This window comes from Kryptolebias marmoratus, linkage group LG16 (assembly GCF_001649575.2).
Source record: "Kryptolebias marmoratus isolate JLee-2015 linkage group LG16, ASM164957v2, whole genome shotgun sequence".
Taxonomy (NCBI): Eukaryota; Metazoa; Chordata; class Actinopteri; order Cyprinodontiformes; family Rivulidae; genus Kryptolebias; species Kryptolebias marmoratus.
The window spans coordinates 2,661,079-2,688,906 of record NC_051445.1 but is presented as its reverse complement, the minus strand read 5'-3'; the positions used below and the strand labels follow the sequence as shown (position 1 = coordinate 2,688,906).

Sequence of the window (27,828 nt, the reverse complement as noted above, 5' to 3'; positions counted from 1 at the left end):
CGGGAGGAGGCCCAGAGGAAGACCCAGGACACGCTGGAGGGACTATGTTTCTCGGCTGGCCTGGGAACACCTTGGGATTCCCCCGGAGGAGCTGGCCCAAGTGGCTGTGGAGAGGGAAGTCTGGGTCTCCCTGCTTAGGCTGCTACCCCCGCGACCCGACCCCGGATAAGCGGAAGATAATGGATGGATGGATGGATGGTTTTTGGCTTTTAATTAAAGTCTGCAAATGTTTCATCAGGTTGTGGTCAGGGGTCCTAATGTTAGCCTGCTTTATCCAATCAGAAACCAGTTCTGATGTGCGTTTGGGCTCATTGTCTTGTTGGAAAACCCAACTGTGTTCAAGTTTGAGCCATCTAGCTATTGATCTGAGGTGATGTCAAAGAGTCCTCCATCCATTTTATCTAACTAATAGGGCTCACTGACTGAGGGCTGTACGGTGTACAATTTAGGACATCCTCAGACTTCAGAAAAAACTGCATCAGACTCAAATCTCAGGAAAAAAAGGCATTGAGTATCAGAATAAAGGCTCATAAGATACTGACATACCATTTTTGTGTTTGCTAAGGCCATGGTCAAGTTTATTTACTACATAGCACATTAACAAAGAACGTCTGTACATTCAGTGCAGTAAAAAACAACATGGACAGATTGTCTCTGCATTTAAAGTTCTCCTAATGAACCGTTCACATGCAAAGGACCACATGATGCTCTAAACTCGTAAAGACCGAAAAAATCTACTTTTGTCTCACGTTTATTTAGCTTTTTTCATGTTGTAGGATAAAAAAAATCAGATACAGTCCAACTGATGTGAGAGAAGAACAATTTATATGTATTTTTGGACACATATAATTAAATACAGTCATACATAAATATCAACATATTTATTATAGACATACATGCATACACTGCACAGTGGATTCTATAATATAAATTCAGCTGCTGACAATATGTTAGCAGGTCAAACCTTCAACTTTTTGTCTCATTTTAGAGCTTGTTTGGCATTCATGGTTTTAAATGACTGCAGAGTAATTGAGCCTGATATATAAAAGCTGCAAAGAAATCTGATGTAAATGAAAGTTTGTCTGTATTCAAATCCTTAATGTTTAGGCAATTGTCAATGGTCCACCATTGAGTGTCTCAGGGAGGAAAGAGGTGCACCATCAACACTGTTTGTGATGGGGATGGTGTGCTGCTGACGTCAACTCGGGATGTCATGGGTCGGTGGGCAGAATACCTCAAAGACCTCAATGGCAGACTGTTTGGTTTTTGGCTTTTAATTAAAGTCTGCAAATGTTTCATCAGGTTGTGGTCAGGGCTCCTAATGTTAGCTTGCTTTATCCAATCAGAAACCAGTTCTGATGTGCATTTGGGTTCGTTGTCCTGTTGGAAAACCCAACTGTGTTCAAGTTTGAGCCATCTAGCTATTGATCTGAGGTGAAGTTGAAGACTTTAGAGGTAGTTCTTCATCCATTTTATCTAACACAGCATTACCACAGCATGTTGCTGCCATCATCCCGCTTGACAGACTTTACCTCAGTATCTGTAAATACAACTGAGTTATGGACGATTTTGTGTTGGTTAGGGTTGGTTCGCTGTGGTGGCCAAAGTCTCCAGGAGAGAGTCAGTTTTAGATGTACATTTATTGAATACTCTTTAAATTTATTTTTTATCTTTTCTTCATTGTATTTTATTTATCTTTTTATACTTACATGTTTCATGGTTAATTTGTAGCTATTGTCTTTACCTTTTGTATGATTAGGTTGTTGTGTTTCTGTTCTAAAAGGTTATACAAAATGACTTCTTCAGAGTAGTAAACCTCTGTTTTTTTAGTAAAATATATTAAGTATACGCCTTCCTCAAACAACAAACAAACCACCACTGATCTTACATTACAGGGTAATAGTTCTCATTGACTGAGGGCTGTACGGTGCACAATTTAGGATATCCTCAGACATAAAAAAAACAGCATCAGATTCAGGTCTCAGGAAAAAAAGGCTTTGAGTATCAGAAAAAAACACTCATGAGATACTGGCTGCCAAACGTTAACACAAAAGTTGTTTTGAGGACGCTACTACCACAGTAGACTGTTGTTAAATTAAAGTAAAAATTGAGTTGCAGCTATTTTTGTGTTTGCTAATTCCATGTTCAAGTTTATTTACTACACAGGACATTAACAAATAACGTCTGTACATTCAGTGCAGTAAAAAACAACATGGACAGATTGTCTCTCCATTCAAAGTTCTCCTAATGAATCGTTCACATGCAAAAGGCCAAATGATGCTCGAAAACTAAATGTACAAAGATTGGTAATATAATGGTAAAAACAAATACAAACATCATAATATGTAAGAATAGCATCATAAATGTTAAGGTTGTTTTATATTGTCATTTTGCCCCTTTTAAAGAGGTTATTACCAAGCCTCTGCCACTGTTAGTTTGTGGGTTCAGATGCTAAAGAGTTTGGGAACCATTGTCTTAAACCACTAAATTACTCAGTTTTATCTACAGTTTAAACAAATTATATTAAATGTTTTGCTCTTCATCTGAAAGCAAATAAAAATTCAAAGCTACATCTTTGCATTGCACACAAACTGTTTTTTGTAGTAAATGTTTACAGAGCTCTACTGATTACTTATTTTGACAGATTAAATTAACATAAGAAAACATGGTCTAAAGCACAAATAAAGCTTGCTGTGTTGCAGCTCTCTGGGAGTTCTTCTTACTGGATCAAGGAGTATCTAAACAAAAGCATTAAACAATGTTAGAGGAGATCATCACATTGACAACTCTCTATTTACTATTTAAATAGATATTGTTCTGTCTCTGGGGTAAAACAGTTCAAACACAAATGTAGAAATTCTCCAAAATGCTGAAATACCTTCATCCAGCGAGGAGGTGGCAACAGCACAAGAATTAACAACAAATTAAAAACAAAGGAAGAAAAGTTTAATTTTTATTCCCTCAAAACAACTAGCTCTTTTCAGTTTTGTTGTCTTTTTTTTTTTTTTGACTAATTGATCTTTTCAGCACACAACTGAAATTTAGTAAGAGTTGGAAATAAATAAAACCGGACTAGGGAAACAATGTTGTGGTTTTAAAAAATATTTCCCCTAAATCTTAATTTAGGTGTTTTTAATATCCTTTTTGTAAAATGCTTGTAATGAATCAGTTTTTCCTCACTAAAGATGATGTTTGCATGTGCTGCAAATGTAACAGAATACATTTGTTTTGCAAATCATCAATGTAAGCGTGGACGTGGCCTCAGTATGTGTGGTTTACTTTTACCTTTTTTTTTCGCCGGCAGCTTCTTCCAGGTTAATCTGTACCCAGTCACACCCTGTTTTGAAAGCATTGCACCCAACTAACAGAGACAAGGAGCAGAGGTTAGTGTGGTCTCTTAATCTGAAATAAAAGTGTCCGTGTTAAATAAACTCGGATGCAAATTCTGTTTTTCATCTTTTTTCATTTTGTTGACTCTAGCTTTTGTTAAAGATGCCAAGAAACGATCCTATATTAATTAAAGATCAGTTTTTGCCTTAATTATATGAGTAAAAGCTTGTGTGTCGTAAGCAGTCAGCCAGCCTGCATATTTTAAATGGATGGTCTTGTCATTTCTGAAATGTTTTGTCAAACTTTAGTACCTTATCATCTGTTACATCAATCATAGAACACAGAGCATGAAGATAAAGGCTAAGGTAATGGCTACTCAAATAAGGGATTCTGTTTTATAGGTTTGTGCTGAGCAGAGACCCTCTGAGGACCATGTACACTGATTGGGGCTGTCCGCTTAATCAATTTAAAAAGGTTAATTCACCTCCTTGTAGTGAAGTGAAGTGAGGTGAAATTTATTTATATAGCACTTTTCAGCAACAAGGCGATTCAAAATGCTTTACAACACAGAAACAACAATCGGGTATATAATCAAATACAGAGGTACAGCAAACATCATAGAAACATCATAATCAAATATAGATCAATCATGTATAATATAAATGAAAGGAAGACCAAACAACCTCTCCACAGACGCATGGCTCAACACAGGAGAGCCACCTCTTCTGGACAGGACTCAGCTGTCCACCTACACCTCAAGGATAAGGGACACTCCTTTGAGGATCAAAATGTTCATATTTTGGACCGAGAAGACAGATGGTTCGAGAGGGGGGTGAAGGAAGCCATTTATGTCAAAAAGGAGAAACCAACATTAAACAGAGGAGGAGGTCTCAGATTCAAACTTTCAAAAACATATAATGGAGCTTTAGGCCTGATTTCCAGTCAGTTTCACTCCAATCAGGACCTGCACTCATGTGACCAGAGGGGCCCATCAGTGAGTCAGACAAACAAGGACCCTAACGAGCCTCCATTGTTAGGAGAGTGAGAACAATTTGCAAGCAATCCAGCTTACATCACATCTCAGCTTTAAAAGCTCAACTCCACACTCTCTATTTCTGAATTGAGAAAGCTCCTCGGAGGAGAAGCGAAACGTCTTCAACTACAGAATAGAAGTCCAGTTGTTTTTGTTTTTTAACTTTTTTGAAGTTGTGGAATGACAATGTTCTTCCGTCTGTTCTTCTCCTTATTCTGTCCCGTGGTGTGTTTAGTAGATTTCCGAGCTGACTTGACAAAAGCCCAATTGGGATACCCACATGTTTGGAGAGCTTTTTTGATATGTTTCTGCTCCTTTTCCTTCCATCCTGTCTTCGTGGGGACGTGTTCTGCCCGATGCTGTAGCGTTCTGATAACAGAGAGTTTGTATTCCAGAGGGTGGTGAGAGTCAAACAGAAGGTACTGATCTGTGTGGGTTGGTTTCCTGTAGACTTCAATGTTGAGGCTGTTCTCTCTTTCCATGTGAACCACACACTCCAAAAAAGGCAGCTTATTGTTGTAAGCATCTTCTCTGGTAAACTTGATGTTGTTGTCGAATATTTATGTCCAGATCTCTACTTTGGAGAGACCAAACAACCTCTCCACAGACGCATGGCTCAACACAGGAGAGCCACGTCTTCTCAGCTGTTCACCTACACCTCAAGGATAAAGGACACTCTTTTGAGGACCAAAATGTTCACATTTTGGACCGGGTTTAGGCCTGATTCCCAGTCAGTTTCACACCAATCAGGACCTGCATTCATGAGACCAGAGTGGCCCATCAGTGAGTCAGACAAACAAGGACCTTAACGAGACTCTATTGTTAAGAGAGTGAGATCCATCTGCATGTGAATCCATCTTACATCACATCTCAGCTTTAAAAGCTCAACTCCGCACTCTCTATTTCTGAATGAAGCTCCTCGGATGAGAAGCGAAACGTGTTCAACTACAGAATAGAAGTCCAGTTGTTTTTGTTTTTAACCTTTTTTGGATAAACTTGTATTATAATTTTAGTTAAAGTTGAATTGTTTTGGTCTTGTTGAGCTGTGAGAGTGGCTGAAAATCTTTCTCCTTTAAAAGTGGAACACTGCATGAACAGTTTGAGAACCACTGCCATAAACAGATTGCAAAATGTTCTGATAAATTAACAGATCCTGATAAACAGATATGCCCCCGTAAACCGACAGGTTCTCATAATCCTCCATGTCTACATAAATTAACAAGTTCCCATTCTGTGGGTAGAAGGTTAAGGTCACACATAATGTAATAATCAACATATGATCTATTTTACCTGCTTCTCGAGGCTGGCTATGACCACCGGATCCTCCGAGTTTGCTGTGGTCTGGATCTTCAGCTTCACCGTTCTTTGCTTTGATTTGTCATCTGTCAAAGTTGAAAAAGAACAGATGAATATTTCTGTTGAGAACACATTTGACACCTACTCAGTAAAAATAACGTATGGAGATGTTATGTATTTATTTTGTAGATGCGTATATTTTTTTTGTATTGTGAAATTTAATTATTTGAGGAAATGGGTCACCATGTCACTGATTCCCCACACGTTTGCCATTTCAAAGCAAATATTTTTGCTCTTTTAAATACAAGCAGTTCTGTGGGGGAAATATGTTTTTCATCCACTGATTTTGTAAGTTTGCTTTGTAATCGAGAACTAGATGTGTGAAAAGTGCTTGTTGTACAGACCATCAAAGCAGATGAAAGGGTACAATTTGTCACATGGTTCATCTGCCCATGTTCCATCCTCCAACACCATGGCTGCACAAAATTCATTTCCATAGAGGTTGTCGGGTTGTCCTTCTCTCCACTTTGGTTGGGAGAGATATCCAAATGCTGAATACCATAATCTATATTTTCTGAGGCCAATCCATGCTTCTGTACCATTGGGCAGAAGATCCCTGATTATTTTATTTGTTGTTTCATCAGGGATTTTGACCAGAACTAATTTATTTTCCTCACAGTTGGTCTTTGCATCGTCCCAGCTCATTTCACTCTCAATGGTGAAATGGCTTCCTGTTGGAGACGGTGACATCATAGTCAGTTGGGTTTTATGAAATCATGCAGATGAGCCTACAAAGTATTTCAGCTGTCTGTAAGAAACATTGACTCAATGAGTAATCTGACAGAGCTGGAAACCTGTTTTTCTGGAAATATATATTGACAACCATTTATTTTGCCAGTAATTGCTAAAACTTTATTGGTTTTTATCTGTGGTTTTTAATTGTCACTATTTAAGTTGGCTACTTTGTGAAAAATTGACATGTATGCAGACACAGGCTGGTTGAAAGGCCATTAAAAAGATTTGTCATATTTTTTCTGCTTTTAAACTTTGATAATGACATGTTAAAGACAGTACAGGTTTTGTTTTTTGGTCATACAGAGCACAGAAAACCTTAGAGCCCTATAACTTCCATTATGTTGAAAACTTACTTAGACATTAAGAATAGTATTTACTGCAAAAAGAATATTGTTGCTGATTTTTTTAATTCCTTGATTATTTTTCAACAGTTCATGTTTTTTTGGATTTGATGTTTGATTGAGCGAGACCCTACGCTGCCTTTCCCCCACCATTTGCTGAGAGCTGTCAGTCGGCTGTGTTTGACAGGAAAAACTTTCTTCAATTAAAAGACAATAAATAAATATATAATATAAAATAAATATTCTTCTATTTGAAAAAGTAAAGTTTTATATTTGAATAATTAGTAAAAATGTAGACTATAGTCTTCTAAACTTTAAATATGTAACAAATTTTATTTTTATACTCACCATTAGAGCAAACAGATTGTTTTACATCAGAACAGTCATGTTCATACCAATCTCCAAGGTCAGTCATTAACGTACACAACCCAGTCAGACCGCCGTTTGGTTCTCCAGAGCTCCAGTTGGTATATGTGACAGCCCCTCCACTCACCCAGTACCTCACAGTAGCAGTCATATAAACGCCTATCCAGGCCTGGGAGTAATCCATGAACCAAGAAGTTGACTGGGCATAGACTTTGCTCCTATTGAAACTGGCATCATTTTGGAGCAAGTTTCTATGGTGTTTCATGCAGTAATTAACTGCAGTTTGCCTGGTCACAACATCTGAGTAAAAGAAGTACGAAAAAGAATCGAAGGTGGCAAAAAATCCTGAGGACAGAAGTGCATTTTTTTTATTCTTACATTAAAGTATTTATTTTTTCTGTATTATTTTCATGCTTCCTCCTTCAACACTAAAGTTACAATCTCACCTGTAATCAGAAGGATGACAAAGAAAGTCTTGTCCATGCTCACTTCAGTTGACTGCAGAAAGTTCAGCCGTAAAAACCTGAAATACAGGAAGTATTGGATCGTTGGTCTGTTACATAGATCTGTTTTTGTAGCTTTACTACAAATAAAGAAATGCCCATTTTATGTATGATTGATGCAGGATATTGCTTTTTATTTGGACTATTTTTACATTCATCAGTTGTGTTTCAGAGCCTGTTTGAAACCTGCACACAACAGGATGGACGTTGTTGAAGGTCAGAGGCCTCGTCCACCTTGCATACACACAGAAATGTTGCTTTTCGAGCCCTGAATCAGTCTTTTTTTGGAGATGTGTTTGACCTAACAGAAGAAGAAAACAAAAGAACTTCTTGTTGTGTCTTGCGATTTGTCTTTATAAAATGAATAAAATAACTGTACTTTTGTTGTGATTTAAAGGAGGAGTGCTGTGAATAAATCTGAACTTGTTTCTTAGCAGCTGAGAGGAAGGAGTCTTAACATCAGTAGGAGAAATACAAAGAAGGTAGATTTAAAACTATTTCTGCTTTTTAAACTTTTTTGATCTGCTGATGATCTAAAACACGAAAAAACTGTCACCAGTGTATATCGACTAAACATAAATATGTCTACATTACAGATGGATCAACTTACCAGTCGTTAACTCTCTTCAGGTGCAATACAAGTTGTCTCTGCTCTTCTTTGTGTCTTCTAGCTTAGGTTGTTGGTTTTTATAGGATAATGCAAATAAGGACAGCAGAAGGATTAACTTGAAATAAACAACCTTGGATGATGGATTACCTGCCTTGACCTCAGGGAAAAAAGGTGAACTTAAGCTTTTTTGACGCTTTATTACAAACTGTGCTCTTTTGACAACAATTTTCTGCAAGTTTATCCTCACCTCCTTTATATGTGAGGGAATAAGGTATTTTATAGCTTTTTGTAGCTACATTAATATTTGGTTAAATGTTTCTCAGCAAGTTGCACCAAAAACACACTTTTTCTATCCAGCAACAGACTTGTTGTCTAATTCTGGCTCGATATTTGGCCACACTCTTTCTGAGCAGAATTGGTAGAGTTCATTTAAATTGTTTGGTTTTTAACTTTTAAAGTCTGCAAATGTTTCATCAGGTTGAGGTCAGGGCTCCTAATGTTAGCTTGCTTTACCCAATCAGAAACCAGTTCCGATGTGTGTTTGGGGTCGTTGTCCTGTTGGAAAACTCAACTGTGTTCAAGTTTAAACCAACTATCTGTTGATCTGACGTGAAGTTGAAGACTTTAGAGGTAGTTATTAATCCGTTTTATGGAACACAACAGTACTACAGCATGTTGCTGCCACCACCCTGCTTGACAGACTTTACCTCGGTATCTGTAAAGATGACTGAGTTATGGACGATTTTGTGTTGGTTAAGGTCAGTTTGCTGTGGTGGCCAGACTCAAGGGAAGGGTAAGTTATAGATGTACATTTAATGGATATTCTCTAAAAGTTTTTTAAAGTCCACTCAGTGGCTCATGAGATACTGGATACAAAACATGACAACAAATGTTGTTTTGGTGATGATGCTCAGCTACTACCACACCAAATTTTAGTTAAATGTATGTGGAATTACTTGAGTTACATCCATTTTGTGTTTGCTAGAGCCATGGTCAAGTTTTACTACATTTAGAAATAACTTCTGTACATAACTACAATAAAAAACAAAATATGAGCAACACACAATTATGAGAACAAAATCAAAAAACAATAAAAAACAGATATAATTCATATAAATAGCATTAATAGCTATGGTCACTAAGCTGTGGCATCCATATTGAATTAGGATTTTTAATCTGTTCATGGTGAATTTGTGACCCGGACCTACAAGACTGTGTTGGCATTTATTTTTTTTAAACATTGACAGATTGTCTCTGCATTCAAAGTTCTCCTAATGAACCGTTCACATGCAAAGGACCACATGATGCTCTAAACTGGTAAAGAACCAAAACAATCTACTTTTTTCTCACGTTTATTCAGCTGTTTTCATATTGTAGGATAAAATAGTTCAGATACAAACAAACTGATCTGAGAGCAGAACATTGACATGTATTTATGGACACAGATAATTAAATACAATCATACATAAATATCAACATATTTATTACAGACATACATGCATACACTGCACAGTGGATTCTATAATATAAATTCAGCTGCTGATAATATGTTAGCAGGTCAAACCTTCAACTTTTTGTCCCGCTTTAGATTTTGTTTGGGCATTCAGGGTTTTAAATGTCTGCAGAGTAATTGAGCCTGATATACACAAGCTGCGAATAAATCTGATGTAAATGAAAGTTTGTCTGTATTCAAATCCTTAATTCTTAGCCAATTACAGATTAAAATGCAAAATGAACTCATTTTATATATATAAGGTCTGTTTTCTGCTCCATAATTACCTCTGAAGACGCTAAAAAGAAACTGTTTACATCTTAGATCAGTTGTTCACAAAGTTGAGGCAGGGACCCCAACTTTGAGTCATGAAACATCAAGTGAGGGTCCCCAAATAATCCTCAGAAATCAAACTAAATGTACAAAGATTGGTAATAGCATGGTAAAAACAAATACAAACATCCTCATAAGTAAGAATAGTATTATAAATGTTAAGGCTGTTTTTTATTGTCATTATTCCCTTTTTCCCCTTTTAAAGAGGTTATTAGCAAGTCTCTGCCACTGTTAGTTTTCCAATTTGGGAGCTAAAGAGTTTGGGGACCATTGTCTTAAGCCACTAAATTGCTCAGTTTTATCTACAGTTCAAACAAATCATATTAAATTTTCTGCTCTTCATCTGAAAGCAAGTAAAATTCAAAGCTACATCTTTGCAGTGCACACAAAAAACTGTTTTTTGTAGTAAATGTTTACAGAGCTCTACTGATTATTTATTTTGACAGATTAAATTAATATAAGAAAACATGGTCTAAAGCACAAATAAAGCTTGCTGTGTTGCAGCTTTCTGGGAGTTCTTCTTACTGGATCAAGGAGTATCTAAACAAAAGTATGAAAAATCGTTAAAGGAGATCATCGCATTGACAACTCTGTATTTACTATTTAAATAGATATTGTTTTGTCTCTGGGGATAAAACAGTCCAAACATAAATGTAGAAATTATCCAATTTACTGAAATACCAACATCCAGTGAAGAGGTGACAACAGCACAAGAATTAACAACAAATTAAAAACAAAGGATGGAAAGTTTCATTTTTATTCCCTCAAAACAACTAGCTCTTTTCACTATTGTTGCCTTTTTTGTTTTGACTAATTGATCTTTTCAGCACACAACTGAAATTCAATAAGAGTCAGAAAAAAAAGTAAAGCCAGATTAGGAAAGCAATGTTGTGGTTTTGAAAATTGTTTCCCCTAAATCTCAGTTTAGGTGTTTTTTTAATATCATTTTTGTTAAATGCTTGTAACAAATCATTTCTTTCCTCACTAAAGCTGATGTTTCCATGTGGTGTAATTTTAACAGAATACATTTGTTTTGCAAAACATCAATGTAAGCGTGGATGTGGACTCAGTATGTGTGGTTTGCTTTACCTTTCTTTTTCGCCGGCAGCTTCTTCCACGTTAATCTGTACCCAGTCACACCCTGTTTGGAAAGCATTGCACCCAACTGACAGAGACGAAGAGCAGAAGTTAGTGTGGTCTCTTAATCTGAAGTAAAAGTGTTCATGTTAAATAAAATTGGATACAAATTCTTTTTTCCATCTTTTCTCATTTTGTTGACTCTGGCTTTTGTTGAAGATGCCAAGAAACGATCCTATATTAATTAAAGTTCAGTTTTTGCCTTAATTATATGAGTGAAAGCTTGTGTGTTGTAAACCATCAGCCAGTCTCCGTTTGTTAAAGGGATGGTCTTGTCATTTCTGAAATGTTCTGTCAAATTATTATCAAAATTTTAGTCCACTGTGACATCAGTCAGAGCACAGAAAATGGAGATAAGGGCAAAAGTCTTCATCCAGGCTAGGGTAATGGCAACCCAACAAAAGTTCCTTGTTTTTAGATTTTCAAGCTTTCAAAACAATTCTCTCAAAAATGGCATACTGTTGTAAAAGAGCTACATTTATCTAATAATAAACTTTAATACTTTTGCATGCACTGTTGGCTTAGTTTTGCCACTGTTGTCTCAATCGACAGCGTGTTACTATACGAATGTGTGAGCTGAGCAGAGACAATCTGAGGACCGTGTACACCGATGGTGCGGTCTGCTTGATTAGTTTAAAAACGTTTTACTCAACTCCTTGTAGACTGACATGTTTGCAGGCTTAGCATCATCGGCATTAACAGCCTAATTCACTAGATCTATGCTAATTTACCAAAGGAAATGTAAAAGAATTTTGAAAATACACTTGTATTACTTCATTAGTGAAATTGGATTTGTTTTGATCTTGTTGAGCTGAGAGGGTGGCTGAAAGTCTTTCTCCTTCGAAAGTGGGGCACTGCATGAACTGTTTGAGAACCACTGCCATAAACAGACAGCAAAATGTTCTGATAAACCAAAAGGTCCTCATAAACAGACATTCCCTTGCAAACCAGCAGGTCCACGTAAACTGCAAGGTCCTCGTAAACTGGCAGGTTCCCCAAAACCGGAGGGTCCCCATAAACCAGAACGTCCCAGTAAACCAGAAGGTCCCGTAAACCAGAAGGTCCCCGTAAATCGGAAGGTCCCCAAAAACCGGCAGGTCTTTGTAAACCTGCATGTCCCCATAAACCGGAAGGTCCCCTTAAACTGGCAGGTCCCCGGTAACTGGAAGGTAACTGTAAACCAACAGGTTCCGTAAACCGGAAGGTCCCCATAAACCCGCCATGTCGCCATAAATTAACAAGACCCCATACTGTGGGCAGAAGGTTAAGGTCTCCACATAATGTAATAATCAACATATGGTCTGTTTTACCTGCTTCTCGAGGCTGGCTATGACCACCGGATCCTCCAAGTTTGCTGTGGTCTGGATCTTCAGCTTCACCATTCTTTCCTTTGATTTGTCAGCTGTCAAAGTTTAAAAACAGCAGATGAATATTTCTGTTGAGAACACATTTGACATCTACTCAGTAAAAATAATGGATGGAGATGTTATGTATTTATTTTGTAGATACATTTTGTGTTTGTGTGTGTTTCTAAGTATTTGAGAAAATGGGTTGCCATGTCACTGCTTCGCCACACAGGTTTGCTGTTTCAGTTCTATGGGGGAAATATGTATTTCATCTCCTTTTTGTTTTGTAAGTTTGCTCACTTATACAGATAAAAATAGTTTTTGTTCTTTATATTTTATTTTAATGTAGAATGGCTTAATATAAACTGAAAATTCAAGATAAAAAAATTAAGAATATATTTTATAGAAGTTACCCATTGGTTTGTGCATCACTGAATAAATTAGGTATCTGATCCCCAAGCAAGACATGACTCAGTTCTTAGAGAAACTGTTGTAATTTTGCTCAAAGTAAATGGTGACTATTAAAGGCAAGTAACAGTGGGGTAATCAGGGTGATTATTTCCTGCAGCTAAATCAGATGTGTGAAAAGTGTTTGTTGTTCAGACCATCAAAGCAGAGGAAAGGGTACAATTTGTCACATGGTTCATCTGTCCACGTTCCATCCTCCAACACCATGGCTGCACAAAATTCATTTCCATAGAGGTTGTCGGGTTGTCCTTCTCTCCACTTTGGTTGGGAGAGATATCCAAATGCTGAATACCATAATCTAGGTTTTCTGAGGCCAATCCATGCTTCTGTACCATTGGGCAGAAGATCCCTGATTATTTTATTTGTTGTTTCATCAGGGATTTTGACCAGAACTAATTTATTTTCCTCACAGTTGGTCTTTGCATCGTCCCAGCTCATTTCACTCTCAATGGTGAAATGGCTTCCTGTTGGAGACGGTGATATCATAGTCAGTTGGGTTTTATGAAATCATGCAGATGAGCCTACAAAGTATTTCAGCTGTCTGTAAGAAACATTGACTCAATAAGTAAACTGACAGAGCTGGAAACCTGGCTTTCTGGAAACTGAGATCTATATATACTGACAATCATTTATTTAGCCAGTAATTGCTAAAACTTTATTGGTTTTTAACTGTAACACTCACTATTAAAATCGGCTACTTTGTGATAAATGGACATGTATGTAGACATTTAAGACAGTTAAAAAATGTCATACTTTTTCTGTTTTTTAACTTTGATAATGTTAATGTTAAAGACAGTACAGGTTTTGTTTTTTGGTCATACAGAGCATAGAAAACCTTAGGGCCCTTTAACTTCCATGATGTTGAAACCCGACTTAGACGTTAAGAATAGTATTTACTGCAAAAAGCAGAATGTTGCTGAATTTGTTAATTCCTTGATTATTTTTCAACAGTTCGTATTTTTTAGATTTAATGTTTGCAATGAGCGAGACCCTACGCTGCCTTTCCCCCACCAGTTGCTGTGAGCTGTCAGTCGGCTGCATTTGACAGGAAAAACTTGAAAAATAATATTCTATTTGGAAAAGTAAAGATTTAAACTTGAATAATTAGATAAAGGTGTAGTCTTAAGTAAAGCCAAGTGGAATTGTTGTCCATTGTTGTACTGAGCTTTACTTGAAATTTTTTTTTTAAATCTAAAACTACAGTCATCTAAATTTTAAATATGTAACAAATTTTATTTTTATACTCACCATTAGAGCAAACAGATTGTTTTACATCAGAACAGTCATGTTCATACCAATCTCCAAGGTCAGTCATTAACGTACACAACCCGGTCAGACCGCCGTTTGGTTCTCCAGAGCTCCAGTTGGTATATGTGACAGCCCCTCCACTCACCCAGTACCTCACAGAAAGAGCCATATAAACTCCTATCCAGGCCTTGGAGTAATCCATGAACCAAGTAGTTGACTGGGCATAGACTTTACTCTTATTAAAACTTGCATCATCTTGGAGCAAGTTTCTATGGTGTTTCATGCAGTAATTAACTGCAGTTTGCCTGGTCACAACATCTGAGTAAAAGTAGTACGAAAAAGAATTGAAGGTGGCAAAAAATCCTGAGGACAGAAGTGCATTTTTTTTTTATTGTTACATTAAAGTATTTTTTTTTCTGTATTATTTTTATTCCTTTTCCTTCAACACTAAAGTTACAATCTCACCTGTAACCAGGAGGATGACAAAGAAAGTCTTGTCCATGCTCACTTCAGTTGACTGCAGAAAGTTCAGCCGTAAAAACCTGAAATACAGGAAGGAATGGATCATTGGTCTGTTACACAGATCTGTTTTTGTAGTTTTACTACAAATAAACAAATGCACATTTTATTTATGATTGACACGATTCATGGCCTTTTATTTGGACTATTTTTACATTCATCAGTTGTCTTTCAAAACGTTTTTAAAACCTGCACACAGCGGGAAAGATGTAATGCAAAAACCTTTTATTGGACCAAATAATCCGAGGCCAAAGAGGTTTTTATCACTTTATTGAAAATTCTCTGCTGACAATGCTAAAAAGCAAATGTTGCAGAAAATATACTTTAAGTATATGTTTTAAATAAATGTGGGAAATGAGAACAACAATTGTGTCCAAAGAATCAACCTGATATTCTTTAAATGTCATGAGGAAAATACTTCCCTCCAGCCATCTCATCTGTTCCTCAAAAGCATCCATTATGTTCTTTTATTTGGACTGACGAAACTCCCCAATAAAAATGCCCTAGTGTCATAGTTTTAATGTGACACAGAGTAGAAGTTTCACTTTGTTGTTAGTCCACTGAGAGGATTCAGTTTTTTCTCTTGGATTTGCCATCTCCTTGTTTGGGTTTTTACTGTTCCACCAGATTGGAACTATACAGTATAGTATACCGTATGTGTGTGTGTGTGTGTGTGTGTGTGTATTTAAACATCCATCTCGCCTTATTTGTCAGGTGTGGTGGAGAAGGAGGCGAACCCAGAGCACAGATTAATCTTCAGAAAAGAAACTAGTTTACTAAAATAAAAAGATGACCAAAAAACAAAAGCTGACGAGGCAGCAAAACTAGACTAAATACAAAAACATGAGCAAAACACGAGGCAAGACATGAAACAAACAAGAGTGCGTAAAGCGACAATAAACCAGCGAGTGGAGGAAATGACCAGGTTTTAAAACGGTAATTAAGGAAAGTGGGCACAGGTGAGTGATTACAACTAGGATCAGGTGAAGATGTGCATGGCAGGAAAACAAAAGACGGACTAAGGAGAAGAGAATGATGACATGAAACAAAGACATGAGGAACAAAGACAGAACTAAACCCAGACTAAACATAAAGGCAATAACAAAGTACAAGACACAAATAAACTCAAACTTAAACATGAAGAATTACAATAACCCCCAAATCCTGACACTATTTGTGCCACAGGAGTGGTTCCACTTTCTCTTCAAGCTCAGGTCCTCTACCAGAGGCATGGGAGTTTGAGGGTTCTGTTCAGTGTCTCAGCTGTTTCTAGGACTGTGCTCTTCTGGACAGAGATCTCTGAGGTTGTTCCTGGGATCTGTTGGAGCCACTCTTCCACTTTGCGGGTCACAGCACCGAGTGCTCTGATGACCACTGGCACCACTGAGGCCTTGACTCTCCACAATTTTTCTATTTCCTCTTTCAGTCCTTGGGATATTTCTCAAGCTTCTTGTGCGCCTTCTTCCTGATGTTACAGTCACTTGGGACTGCTACATCTATCACCACTGCTTTCTTCTGTATCTTGTTGACCATCACAATGCCCGGTTGGTTAGTCATCACCTGTTTGTCAGTCTGCATCTGGAAGTCCCACAGTATCTGAACCCTGCCATTCTCCACCACCTTAGTTGGAGTCTCCCACTTTGACTGGGGGATTTCCAGTCCATACTCGGTACAGAAGTTCCTGTACTCTATTCCAGCCACTTGGTTATGGTGTTCCATGTATGCTTTGTTTGGGTGAACCTGGTTTTCACGACGTACAATGTGCCCTGGCCAGCCAAGAACACGAAATGCTGGAAGACTTTGTGGGAGTAATGGATATACAACCATACCAGAATGAACCTGAACCGACGACTGGATCTCCAGAATCAGATGAAAATTCTTCAGATTCGCATTCTGATGATCACAAGGACCGTCATGGCCGACAAAACAATGCACATAACAACCGAGTTGGCAACGTGGAACGATGAGAGCCAATTTCCCCCAGATCGTTGTCATGACATGATCGTTGTTTATAAATTCTCACACCAGAGTAAAATAATCAACAGCAGTTTCAGAATATGACGTTTGTTTAATCACACATAGATTGTTTATATTTTTCCATCAGTAACAAACTGCTCTGAATCACAAACTGATCTCAGGCTGTCGACTGGAGGAAATTAATTCACTTCGTCCATCTTTAATTACGTTGGCGTATTTTCATGGCAGCTACAGCGCCACATACAAGCCTGGCGTACTCGCTACTGCAGTTTGGGTCTGTTCTTTTCATGTTTTCGTGTGGAAGAAAACATTTCCAGAAATTGTGCTGTTTATGGGGATATTGTTTAGAAACAAGAAATAAATAGGTTAGTTTAAAAATTAAAAAAATCAGCAGCGTCTTCTTGTGTCTGCTGTTTTCTGTTTCAGTCCCTGTTCATAAAATGAAAAAGATATAACAGCAGTATAAACTTCATTTTTTAAGCACTACCGAAACTACTTTTTAAAAAGCTTATTAGCTGCTGTGATTTAAATCTAAATTCTATAAAGAACATGAGCATTTATTTACGTGCCCATACATTGCACCCTGTAGGAAGAAGAACAATTAAAGATATAATTAAACTTATATTCAACTGCATTTTTATGAATCTGTGATTATCTAGTAGAAGAAAACAGCCGCCATCTTATATCATTTAAATAGCTTTATCAACTTACCGATCATTAACTAACTTCAGCTGCAAAACAAGAATACCCGTCTCTCCTCTTCAGCCTGAATCTGCTTCCTGACTATTTTTGTAGTTTTTTATAGGATAATGCAAATAAGGATAATAGTAGGATTAACTGTAAGGGAAAGAGGTTGGATGATGTGCTGCTTGTTTTGACTTCAGGAGGAAAAAGAGTGAGCCATAGGTGGTTTGAAGCTTTTATAACCAACTCTTACAGACTACGCTCTGTTTTGACTTTGTTTTATTGCAAACCGTGTTTTGTGTTGAGATCTTTGTTCGCACATTGTGAAAGAAAGTTTTTCTTCAACTCAAGCATGCTGGTTTACATACAGTCAGTGTCATTTGGTGATTCATTTGAAACATTCTTTATCCAGGGTGGAACGATTGTACAACATACAACATCAGTGATTTTTAAAAATAGGAACTGAGCGCGCAAGTGTGACTTTATTGTGTATTTTCTGACACAGGGTCAAAATATTTGGTTAAATGTACATTTAACCTTAATTTTTGCACCTAAATCACATGTTTCTGGTTTAATTCTGGCTAATATTTGGCTCTTCTTCTTGGTAGAGTTTATTTAAATTGGTTGGCATTATTGCACGGACCCGACTTTTATTCATCGTCCACAAAACTTCAATCAGATTGAGCTCTGGGTTCTTGATGTCAGATGACTGACAGCTGATTCATCCAATCAGAAACCAGTTCTGCTGCATGTTTGGGATCATTGTCCTGCTGGAAAACCCAACTGTGTCCAAGTTTCAACACTTCAGCTGTTGATTTGAGATGAAGTTGAAGAGCTTAGAGGAAGTCCTCCTCCTCTAGTCATCCTCTGTGCCACAGCATGATGCTACCACCTCCGTGCTTGACGATTGGTTCAGCGTTCTTGGGTTGAAAGCCTCACCTTCACTCCTCCTCCTTGTCTTCTGGTCACTGCAGCCAAACAGCTCTGTCTTTGTCTCATTTGAAGACACGTGGCGCGTCCATGTGGGCGGTTCAGGACGTCAGTCAAACAGGAGCTCCTGTCCTGGTCCTCTGTCTTCGCCGAGGACGAAGACACCGGTGTTTCAGCTGTTTCACAGCCTCGGTGGGTCCTGTACAACCATCCAACCCTGGAAAAACAACAGTTCAAACAAATGAAAATAATGACTTTCTTTCTCCAGTTTAGCAGAAATGCCTCCACCAGAAGAGAGGCGTATAAAATCAACGCTGACACGACATTTACTCTGGGAGACTAAATATAATTTTGCAGACATGATTAGTTGCATCTAAAATATTATATAGGCCCTTTTTTCTTTTTTAATGCGTTATAATAAAGTTGTCCTGGGAGGTCTGAGTTTTAAAAGTTGTTTTTTATTTTCAGCATTGTACTGTGAACTTTTTCTTTTTTCTTTTCTTTCGTCCTTCGTAACAACGAGTTCTATAAAATATCTTACAGACTTCTCCATTCAAATTTCTGAAGATTTAAACAAGATTATTGATGCAAAAACAGACGAACTGGAGCACAGAACACCCGAGGGCATAAAGACAACACTTTAGGCTTTTATTGCTTCAAAGCACGATTTCACTTAAGTTTTAACTTATCGATTGTAAAATGAGGTGAAACATCCCAGTTTTATTAGAATTTTACAAAAAGTGTACAAGTCTGAGGAGTTTTTGATGTATTTATTTCCGATGAATGAGCGCCTCAAGACCAAACACCATCAAGCAAAGGTATGTAAATACTTTAACTGTGTTTGTTCAGTCGTTTCCTGACCCAGTTCGCCTGCAGCAAGACTTTCTGTGTGCCTTTGCATTCACAAATCTCTGAATGATGCGTTCGCATGCAGAGACCCAAATGATTCTGCAAACTGGCAAAAAGGAGAAATTAACATTTGGATGACGTTTGTTCGGCGGCAAAAGTAAACATTCAACAACCTCCTGTGACCTGAAATCCGACAAAACCTGCCGAATATTTAGGATGATATTACAAATTTAAATGGTAGGGTTGCAAAATAAGTGAAAATATAGATGTTTGCTGCTTAAAAATGACACCATCTAGCAAACTACGTCTTAATCCAAATGGTTTGTTTTCAGAAAGGATCCCTTTAAATTACTTTGAGGTCAACGATTTTTCTCTGCTGGCTGCCGTAGCGCCTGGAAATACCTTTGTATGAGGTTCAGCGCCATTGTGAAGCTTGGGGATTCCCCCTTTTTACAAAATACGGCTGACGTCATGTCGGGGACCAACAAAAATCACGTTTTCAAACCGGTTTTACTCGTAAACGAAACCGGCTCGTTGCCAGGCGATAAACCAATAAACTGTGAATCGCTTTGAAGCTTTTCAGACGAAGGATTTTAAAACAACTCAAGATGGAAAACTTCTCGTTGTGACTCATTTCGCCAGCTCGGGTCTGATTTCAGATGTTTCTTTGGTTTTGATTGGAAACATCGTTGACCATTTTCACAACTCAGCTTTTCCAACGAAGGTTTTTAAATCTAATTATGGGAGCGATTAGCTTCGCCTGCAGCTGGTTTTGAAGAGTTTGGGTCAATGTTTCCACTGGAATCTCCAAACCGAACTGTCAGAAACCAACTTCACTGTGTTCCAGGTGCTTGTCGGAAAACCCAGAGGGATTTTAATCACATTCACCAAATTTGTTAGTGTTATTGCAGCTTTAGGAGAGACGTTCGAGGAGCTAAATGTCAGCTGGTTTATCCAATCAGAAACCAGCTGATGTGCGTTTGGGATCATTGTCCTGTTGGTGGTCCAGTCCTGGTCCTGCAGGTTTCAGATGTTTCTACTGTGGAGGTAGTCCTCCTTCATACCCCAGCATGATGCTGCCACCACCCTGCTTGGCAGTTGCTTCTGTGTTCTTGGATTCGACAGCCCTACCTCCAAGCTTCTTGTCATTGTGGCCATTTTGCTCCATCTTTGTCTCATCTGACCGTAAAAACTCTTCTCCAGGATGTATTCAGCTCGACCACGCCGGGAAGGTGTCTCTTCCCCGTCTCTGTGGACTGGTGTCCCAGTTGGTTGAATATTTACAGCTTTAATTACAAACTAAGCAGCTTAATCATGACTTTAGTCTTTTTAACCACATTAAATGTATTTTCTGTGGTATTTAAGCTTTAAACCTGATTATTATTTAGTTTTTAAAGTGGATTAGAGCTGCTTTGAAGGCATTTAAACTGTTTTTTGGCTGTTGCAGACACTTAGCTCCATCTGCTGGTAAACAGCGCTCACTACTTCATTAAAGATTTAACACCAATAAAAAAACAAAACCACACCAAGTATTTTCATTTCTTTTATTCATACTATATCATATTTATAGACTATGTTCATCAGTTATTTATATATAGTTCATATATATATTTCATGAGTATTTACAGATGGCAGTGTTGCCAGTAGTTGATATTTCAACAAAGTCGATCAGGAAAAACAGGTGACAGAAATCAGTGCCATGCCAAGTTCGATTTTTTTTTGTTTTTGTTAAAAAGGGCAAAGATGATGAAATGAAGCTCTAAACGATGCAGCAGACTTTCTCTTTACTTGATATTTTCTGCTCCGAAACGTGCAAATGTAGTGTCTTTGCTCCGAACGGCGTTGAGGGCGGCGTACACGAAAAGAGCAGGGAAAACATGAAATAAAAACAAACAACAGTATGTACACCAAACGATGAGCGGAGGGGAGCAGATCCAGGTTATAGTACTAATAATTAGAGCCATGCATTAGCAGTGATCGCACATTCTGTCCACATTTCCGGCGGCTGCTTCTCTTTTTCTTTTTTTTTTTTTTTAAACCTCACAATAGATGGAAAAGCTTGTTTGACCACATTTACATGTAAGGTACAGTAAATATTGACTCACATTCACCCGCTCAGAGAATACACTTTGGAATTAATGGCTTTTGGAGGAAACAAATGTATAAAAAAAAAAAATCCAGACAATTTAATTTCTGCACTGAGTACTTTTATATAAAATGCATTCGACCTAAAACCTCTAACACACATGCATTTGTGTGTATTTATGTGCAACAAGCAAAGCTATCTCGTCTATAACTACAGTAAACTTTATATTCTCTCTTCAGACCCCGTGTGGCCGACTCAAACAGAACAGAATAAAAAAAATTGGACTTCATACATTCCACAGACGAACACAGAGTTGGTCGAATACAGGAGGGGGGTCAGGGGGACCGGTCGGAGGCAGGTCCAGGTCCGGGTCCAGGTCCAGGTCCAGGCGAGGGACGGAGATGTCTCAGAAAGCCTTCAGGGGTGAACTTTGAACGAGAGCAGCTCCTCTGAGTGCATGTTGTTGAGCGAACGCAGCTCGGGGAGCTTCAGCAGCAGCTTGGTGAACGTGGTGGCCGACTCGTCGCCGTGGTTCTGCACCACCAGGTTCCGCAGAGACCAGATCAGCTTGTCCTGCAGGGCCTCCAGCGAGTCCAGGTCCTGGATCCCTGAGCGGTCTGAACCAGAACACAGAGAGGGCGTTAACGCTGGAGAAGCTGCTGAGTTTAAAAAGGTACGCAGCTGATTTACACCGTTTGTAGGACACGTTTGACTCGTAATTAATCAGATTTAAATTCTGTCTGCTGCTAGTTTTACTGCAACCAGGACACAAATGTAAATAAAGATCTATTAGTTCATCCTGCTCCAATCTGGCCTCCTTTTTATTTTAAAGACCTGTAGATCTGGTGTTTGTCCTGTTATCTGATGCACTTTTATGCTTCAAAGTAAAAAATGACAGAGTTAGGAGGCTAAAACCTGACATATGAAGGACAAACAGGGTAACTTTTTCAGTTTGTAACACAGATAATCTCATCTTATGACCTGATGCCACGTGTGTTTAACTACAGAAACAGCTGAAGTGACTGAAAATAGGTCAACGACAAGTCTTATATTTCTGATGAGTTGGTACATATTTACTTTAATTAGCTCTTATAAGAGACAACATCTGTGCATCTGCGTAATAAAAAGTGATAAATAATTCAATCTTACCGGCTGAGACGAGCACCACGGCAGTGAAGAGGCTCATTTCGTCCTCGTTGAGCCGCAGGGCCGCCAGCTTCTCGCTGAACTCGCACATGGAAGAGAGCAGCTCCCCGGCGCCCAGCGACCGCAGCGTGTCCAGGCTGTACCTTTTGCCGCTCAGGAAGGTGACCGTCCGCTCAGCCAGGTTGAACAGGGAGGCGAACCGGACCATCAGCACCTGCGGGTCAGGAGCGGAGATGTTTACACCGACCCGATTAAAGTGGCAGCCGTTACGACTCGTCGGGTGGCTTTGAGCTCTCACCTCGAAGGTTCCGGCTTTCAGCAGGCTCACTTGGTCGTGCTCGGAGAGGTCACGGAAGCCCGGGATCCTCTTGGCGAACTCGACGACCTCCCGCACGGCGGGGGTGAAGCTCATGGAGAACTCCTCCCAGATCTCCTGACTGGGCTTGTTCGGGTCCACGTAAGGCGAGGTGTTCATCGGGCAGACCTTCGAAAGCACGAACGGAGTCATGAAGATGCTCAGGAGGAACTTTAGGCTTGAGTTGTGCTGAGCTTTAGTTTTTACTCACCAGGTACGCTCTGCTTTTCACGCAGCTGTTTGGTCCGTTGTATCGGCTGAAGGTGCTCTGTGTGTGAAAATCTCCCGCTCCTCTCTCCTCCTTGAAGGCGGAGTTAGTGACGGCGCCGCTGTATGGACAGCGCTGGTAACCCACCACTGGGCTGTTGTTGTTCCAGCAGTTCGAGCTCTCCTGCCGCTGCTCCACGCCACCGCCGCAGCCCGTCTCCGGGGCGGCCGATGGTGACCTCTGCTGGCCGAACGTAAAGTCGCCTTGGTGCTGCCTGCTCACCGTGGCGGCGCCCTCGTCCTCGCTGCTGTCCGACGCGCAGGACGAGGCCGAGCTGGAGTTGGTGTCCATGGAAACCACAGACTCTGAGTCCTGGGGGCACTGAGGCGAGGACGGGCTGGAACACGACGGAGAGTCCGAGGTAGAAAAGGAGGAAGTGGACGACGAGCTGGCGTCGCTGCTCATCGCCTCCATGGGCAGCGAGGGGCCCTGGTCGCCGTGCAGCATGTTGTGCAGCTCGCTGTTTTTGCTCATCATGTTGTTCATGGCGTTCTGCATCTCCAGCAGCATCCTCTGCTTCTCTCTTTTTGGGATGCGGCCAAACCTGACAGCTAAAAGGAAAAACGGATAAACATTAGATCAGGCGCCAGAAATACACCAATTATTCATAATAATGATGATGATGAAGCTTTCGAAGCCTTGCAGTAGCTAGAAAGTACTAAAGAAGCCTGGAAGAGGTGATCTGAATCCAAACGCTCACCGTCTCTGGACATGCCGACAGCCAGGCACTTCTTGAAGCGACACTGCTGGCAGCGGTTCCTGTTGATCCTCATGATGGTGCAGTTCTCCATCTTGAGACACTTCTTGTACTGGATGTTCTGCTGGATGCTTCGCCTGAAGAAGCCCTGAGGAACCACAAGATGAACACTGTGAGTGTGTGCATAAATGCGAAAAGGGGGCGTGGATCCAGGCTGCAGGAAGTTGGCGCACCTTGCATCCTTCACAGGCGTGGACGCCGTAGTGGAAACCCGAGGCCACGTCTCCACACACCTTGCACAGCAGCACCATCCCGTTGATTTCTGTAAAATAAATAAAATGTCCGGTGAGTGAAACGCTCGAGTCTGTGGAATATGCAGCTCACAAGTGAGGCGCACAAAGTCTTACTGGTGATGCTGCTTTTGGTAGACACGGCAGAGCGGCCGGCCTTCTCGGCGCCGCCTCGCTTTGCCGGCGGTGCGATGTCCACCACCATGCCCACGGCCCTGCTGGGCAGCGAGGGTCGAGGCACAGCTGGTGACGTGTAACCACCACTGGAGTCTGAGACGGAGTTAGACGAGATGTAGGCAATGACTCCTCCTGCGGGAGATAAGGGAGGAAAATAAATATACGCGATCGTGTTGACACATCAAACTTTACTACATGTTGAATTCTGCCAAAAGTACAGGAGTTAAAGTATAACTCGGGGTAATGAGTGACTAATGTACCAGCTATTCATAGAAAGCAGAGGCGCCTGTGACACACCCTGACAGCACAGAAATCCTGTGTGTCTGTACACGTGTGTTGCCGCTTCCTGGTTGGTCGGTTCCCTGCTGCTTTTGACCTGCTTTATCAGCTCGGGCTCTGGTTGGATAACAGTTACGCAACAGGCCTGGGTGTCTGTGCAGGGGAGAGTGCTCCACCAGACCGGGGTCACTGAAGCACCGGGGCAACACTTGCAGAAACCAACTGGTGCAAAAGTGGAAAAAAAACTAAAAAACCAAAACACGACTGATTTGGTGTGGCGACAAAAACAGATGAAATGCCATAAAAAGTGTCTTTAACTGAGTCATAAATGTTGGATTTAGCATTTTAAAGTGCTCAAAAAGTTCCACTCAATGGCAGCTTTTACAGCAGAATTACATCAGTGGGTTTTGTTGCTAAAAAAGTAGCAACAACAAAAAAACCATTTTTTTTTCTTTGAACAGAACAAGCCTCAGACAGATTACCTAACCACAACCATGACTGTCCTCTTTCAGTTTGACGGCCCACCCACACGTGGACTTGTCATGAATTTCAGCAAAAGCACAGCGCGAGGACATAAAAAAAAACTAGGTCAGCCGCCGCTGTTTCTCCATCGCTCTCACGTGTACAGCGAAGCACAGGCAGCGCCATTGGATTATGCAACCCTCTACGTCACTCGCGCCGCTCCGGCCAATCGGAGAAGAATTCCGCGCAGACTGGAACGCCCCTCGGCCAATTGGAGGAGAGCTCCGCGGACGCGTGCGCTCGGAACGGAACGCCCCTTGGCCAATCAGAGCGGTGCTGCCGGGAAGCGTGTACACAGAGGCACATGGCCAGGCTACGCCGTCCATGTGAGCGGGACCGGGGAAGTGGAACATTGTTGTTGTGTCAAATGTAAATGTTAGCAGCGCCACGGCGGCGCTCTGCTACTCCTAACCCTGATTTAAAACACGCATATTCCGCCACAAAAACTTCCTTTACCACCCTCTGAGCACACGACAACACTATACAACCATTTTAAACACATTTAAAATCAGCGAATACCTCCGAGCTGTCACAGCTACAAACATTAAATCAGCGGTTGTGCGGCTCAAATGGCTGATTTTTCTTTCATTTAAACACTAAATATAGTTAAAGTTGCTTTATTTTGGGTTGACATAATCTAAATCCACTGATGCACGGTGCACAGCAGAAACGATCTGGGTTTTTAAATAAATAAATAAATAAATGAAGCATTGAGGTGTTTCTTACCGGCTTTGGCTGTCCCGACGTCCTCCGGCATCACTGGTCGAGGAGGAAGGGTTTAAAATAAAATAAAAAAAATAATAATTAAAATGTCTCGGGAGATATTCGAGTCTGAAGCAGTCTGTCAGCGGAAAACCGGGTCGGAACCGGAGTTCGTAGCAAAGAAAATGTCTCCTCAGAAATATAAAAAACAATGAGTCAGACGATGGAGGACAGAATCTGGCAAAGTTAACCGTCCGTGACCGGGCTCCGGTGCGGTGTTCCCCCGCCGCCTTGTTGTGAGTGACTGCGGGTCGGTGAAGAGAACTAAATGTTCTGAATTGTGGGGCGGTCACGTGACCCGCTCGCTGGCTCCGCCCCTTCAGCCCCGGCTCACTTTAACCCAGTGACACACTTTTCTGAACTGCCGGGGGGGGAAGGGGAGGGCGAGGGGGCGGGACCGAGTGACGTAATGCGGCAGTCACGTTGCAGAGCACAACGTGAAGGGTACGTGCTGCCGGCCCGCGCCGATCGAACTAATCGACTCATCGATCGAGTTTATCGGTTCTGGAAGGAGGCGGTTCTGTTACAGGCTGTCAGACCCAATATTTCCCTCTTTATTCGTGTTAAATATGTGCTGTTTTTAAGAAGGAACGGCTATTATCCGAGTAATATGTTTACCGGAAATGAACTATTTTCATCCTGAGTCACATGGAAAACACGTTTCTGTGATTTCTGTCCTAACCCACTTTAAATGGATTTAAAGCAGCATTAAATCTCTCTGTTTTCATTTTAATCGAGCATTTTTACAGTAAATGCACAGAAATGGCCACATTTGAAACCAGACAATAAGACGAAACTATTCTGTTTCTCCCTCTTCCTGTTTTAGGATTTTATAAAATCGTTTCCACACGCTTTCCTAATATTTGCTGGATTTTGGACCCGGTGGAACCGAGTCGGATCTGCAGGTCCCCCTCTGTAGCTCTGCCGACAGGTTTTCCACAGGACAGGTCAGTGTCTCTGACCCCCACCCCATGGCGCTGCCACCCCCGTGCTTCACAGCTGGGACTGTGTCAGCTCAGATTTTAGTTTCAGCAGACCACAGTTTGTCGTTTTGTTGCCTTCAGCTCGTTTTGGTCCGGGACTCGTTTTGCTGAGGAGCTCCAGCAGCTTCTTTGGGTCTTCAGCTTTTATTTTGTAGTTCCAGAGAACGTCTCATGCCCAACCTCGTGTCCCCCCTCCCTGAGCGGAGATGGCAGGACGCTCCCACGGCGTTCGGACAGATCGACCTTCAGGCATCTGGAAGCTGGACCCAAGGATGACCTGGAGCTCCACGATTCTCTTCCTGATGTCTCGGCTGATTCCTTCATACTAAAGCAGCGTGTTTCAGGTGAGCCCCCACCCACAGGTGAGCCTCCAGTGAACTCACCTGTTGCCAACTAACCAATCAAAAGCTTCCAAAATCATCAAAATGTCACCACTTTGGTTTGAATTAAAACCATGTCTGAGTGATGCTAAATAAAATAATAATAACAAAATTTATTTAGTTAAAATGATGCAAAAATTAGTTCAAACCTAACAAAAGTTTTGAGATGTTACGAGTATAAATAATTAGTAATAAACAATCAGATTTAGTTGAGTAAAATCTAAATTATTAGTGTAAAAATTGGTTGAAGTTTAACTATTTTATGTGATTTAATCAATCATCACTGATCAGCCTCGACCTGAGAGGTCAGCTGTCCTCCATTACAAGGACATCTCTCAGCTTTACCTTTGACCCTGTCACCTTGAAATCAACAGTGATCACCCCCGATTCATGAGGTGTCCGGTTGCAGAGTTAGAGCACGGGCTAATCTGTGACCCTTGACCTTTGACCGGATCAGCACCAAAATCTCACCCCTCGGTCCACGTTTGATGTTTCATGAACTTATTGAGTCTCCACAGACAGACAGGCAGACAGACAGGTAGACAGGCAGGCAGGCAGGCAGGCAGACAGACAGGCAGGCAGACAGACAGGCAGGCAGGCAGACGGGCAGACAGACAGACAGACAG

The 27,828-nt window shown here is 40.5% G+C and overlaps 1 protein-coding gene and 2 long non-coding RNA genes across 3 annotated transcripts; all 3 read right to left on the bottom strand.

Moving 5' to 3' along the window:
• Positions 1-6,069: 6,069 nt before the first annotated feature.
• On the bottom strand, positions 6,070-7,751 carry LOC119617755. The gene is made up of 3 exons (XR_005234156.1): positions 7,608-7,751; positions 7,144-7,506; positions 6,070-6,390 (listed from the first exon to the last, which is right to left on the bottom strand). It is a non-coding gene; the product is annotated as an uncharacterized LOC119617755 (long non-coding RNA).
• A 1,972-nt stretch (positions 7,752-9,723) lies between these two features.
• LOC119617841 lies at positions 9,724-12,647 on the bottom strand. Its single transcript, XR_005234262.1, has 3 exons — positions 12,547-12,647; positions 11,189-11,264; positions 9,724-10,639 (listed from the first exon to the last, which is right to left on the bottom strand). It is a non-coding gene; the product is annotated as an uncharacterized LOC119617841 (long non-coding RNA).
• Positions 12,648-21,224: 8,577 nt separating this feature from the next.
• On the bottom strand, positions 21,225-26,097 carry nr1d2a (nuclear receptor subfamily 1, group D, member 2a). The gene is made up of 8 exons (XM_017428639.3): positions 25,804-26,097; positions 24,217-24,408; positions 24,043-24,131; positions 23,813-23,957; positions 23,056-23,663; positions 22,788-22,973; positions 22,493-22,703; positions 21,225-21,960 (listed from the first exon to the last, which is right to left on the bottom strand). The coding sequence occupies exons 1-8, from the start codon at positions 25,832-25,834 to the stop codon at positions 21,761-21,763; spliced, it is 1,662 nt and encodes a 553-aa protein (XP_017284128.1). The 5' UTR covers positions 25,835-26,097; the 3' UTR covers positions 21,225-21,760.
• Between the last annotated feature and the right edge of the window lie 1,731 nt (positions 26,098-27,828).

What these genes read in the sequence shown, in the direction of transcription:
- nr1d2a (XM_017428639.3), bottom strand. Translation starts at nt 25,834, where the DNA reads ATGCCGGAGGACGTCGGGACAGCCAAAGCCG. An exon ending in TGAAAAGCAGAGCGTACCTG is followed by an intron (nt 22,974 to 23,055) that starts GTGAGTAAAAAC and finishes GTGCTTTCGAAG; the next exon opens with GTCTGCCCGATGAACACCTC. An exon ending in TGAAAGCCGGAACCTTCGAG is followed by an intron (nt 22,704 to 22,787) that starts GTGAGAGCTCAA and finishes CCTGACCCGCAG; the next exon opens with GTGCTGATGGTCCGGTTCGC.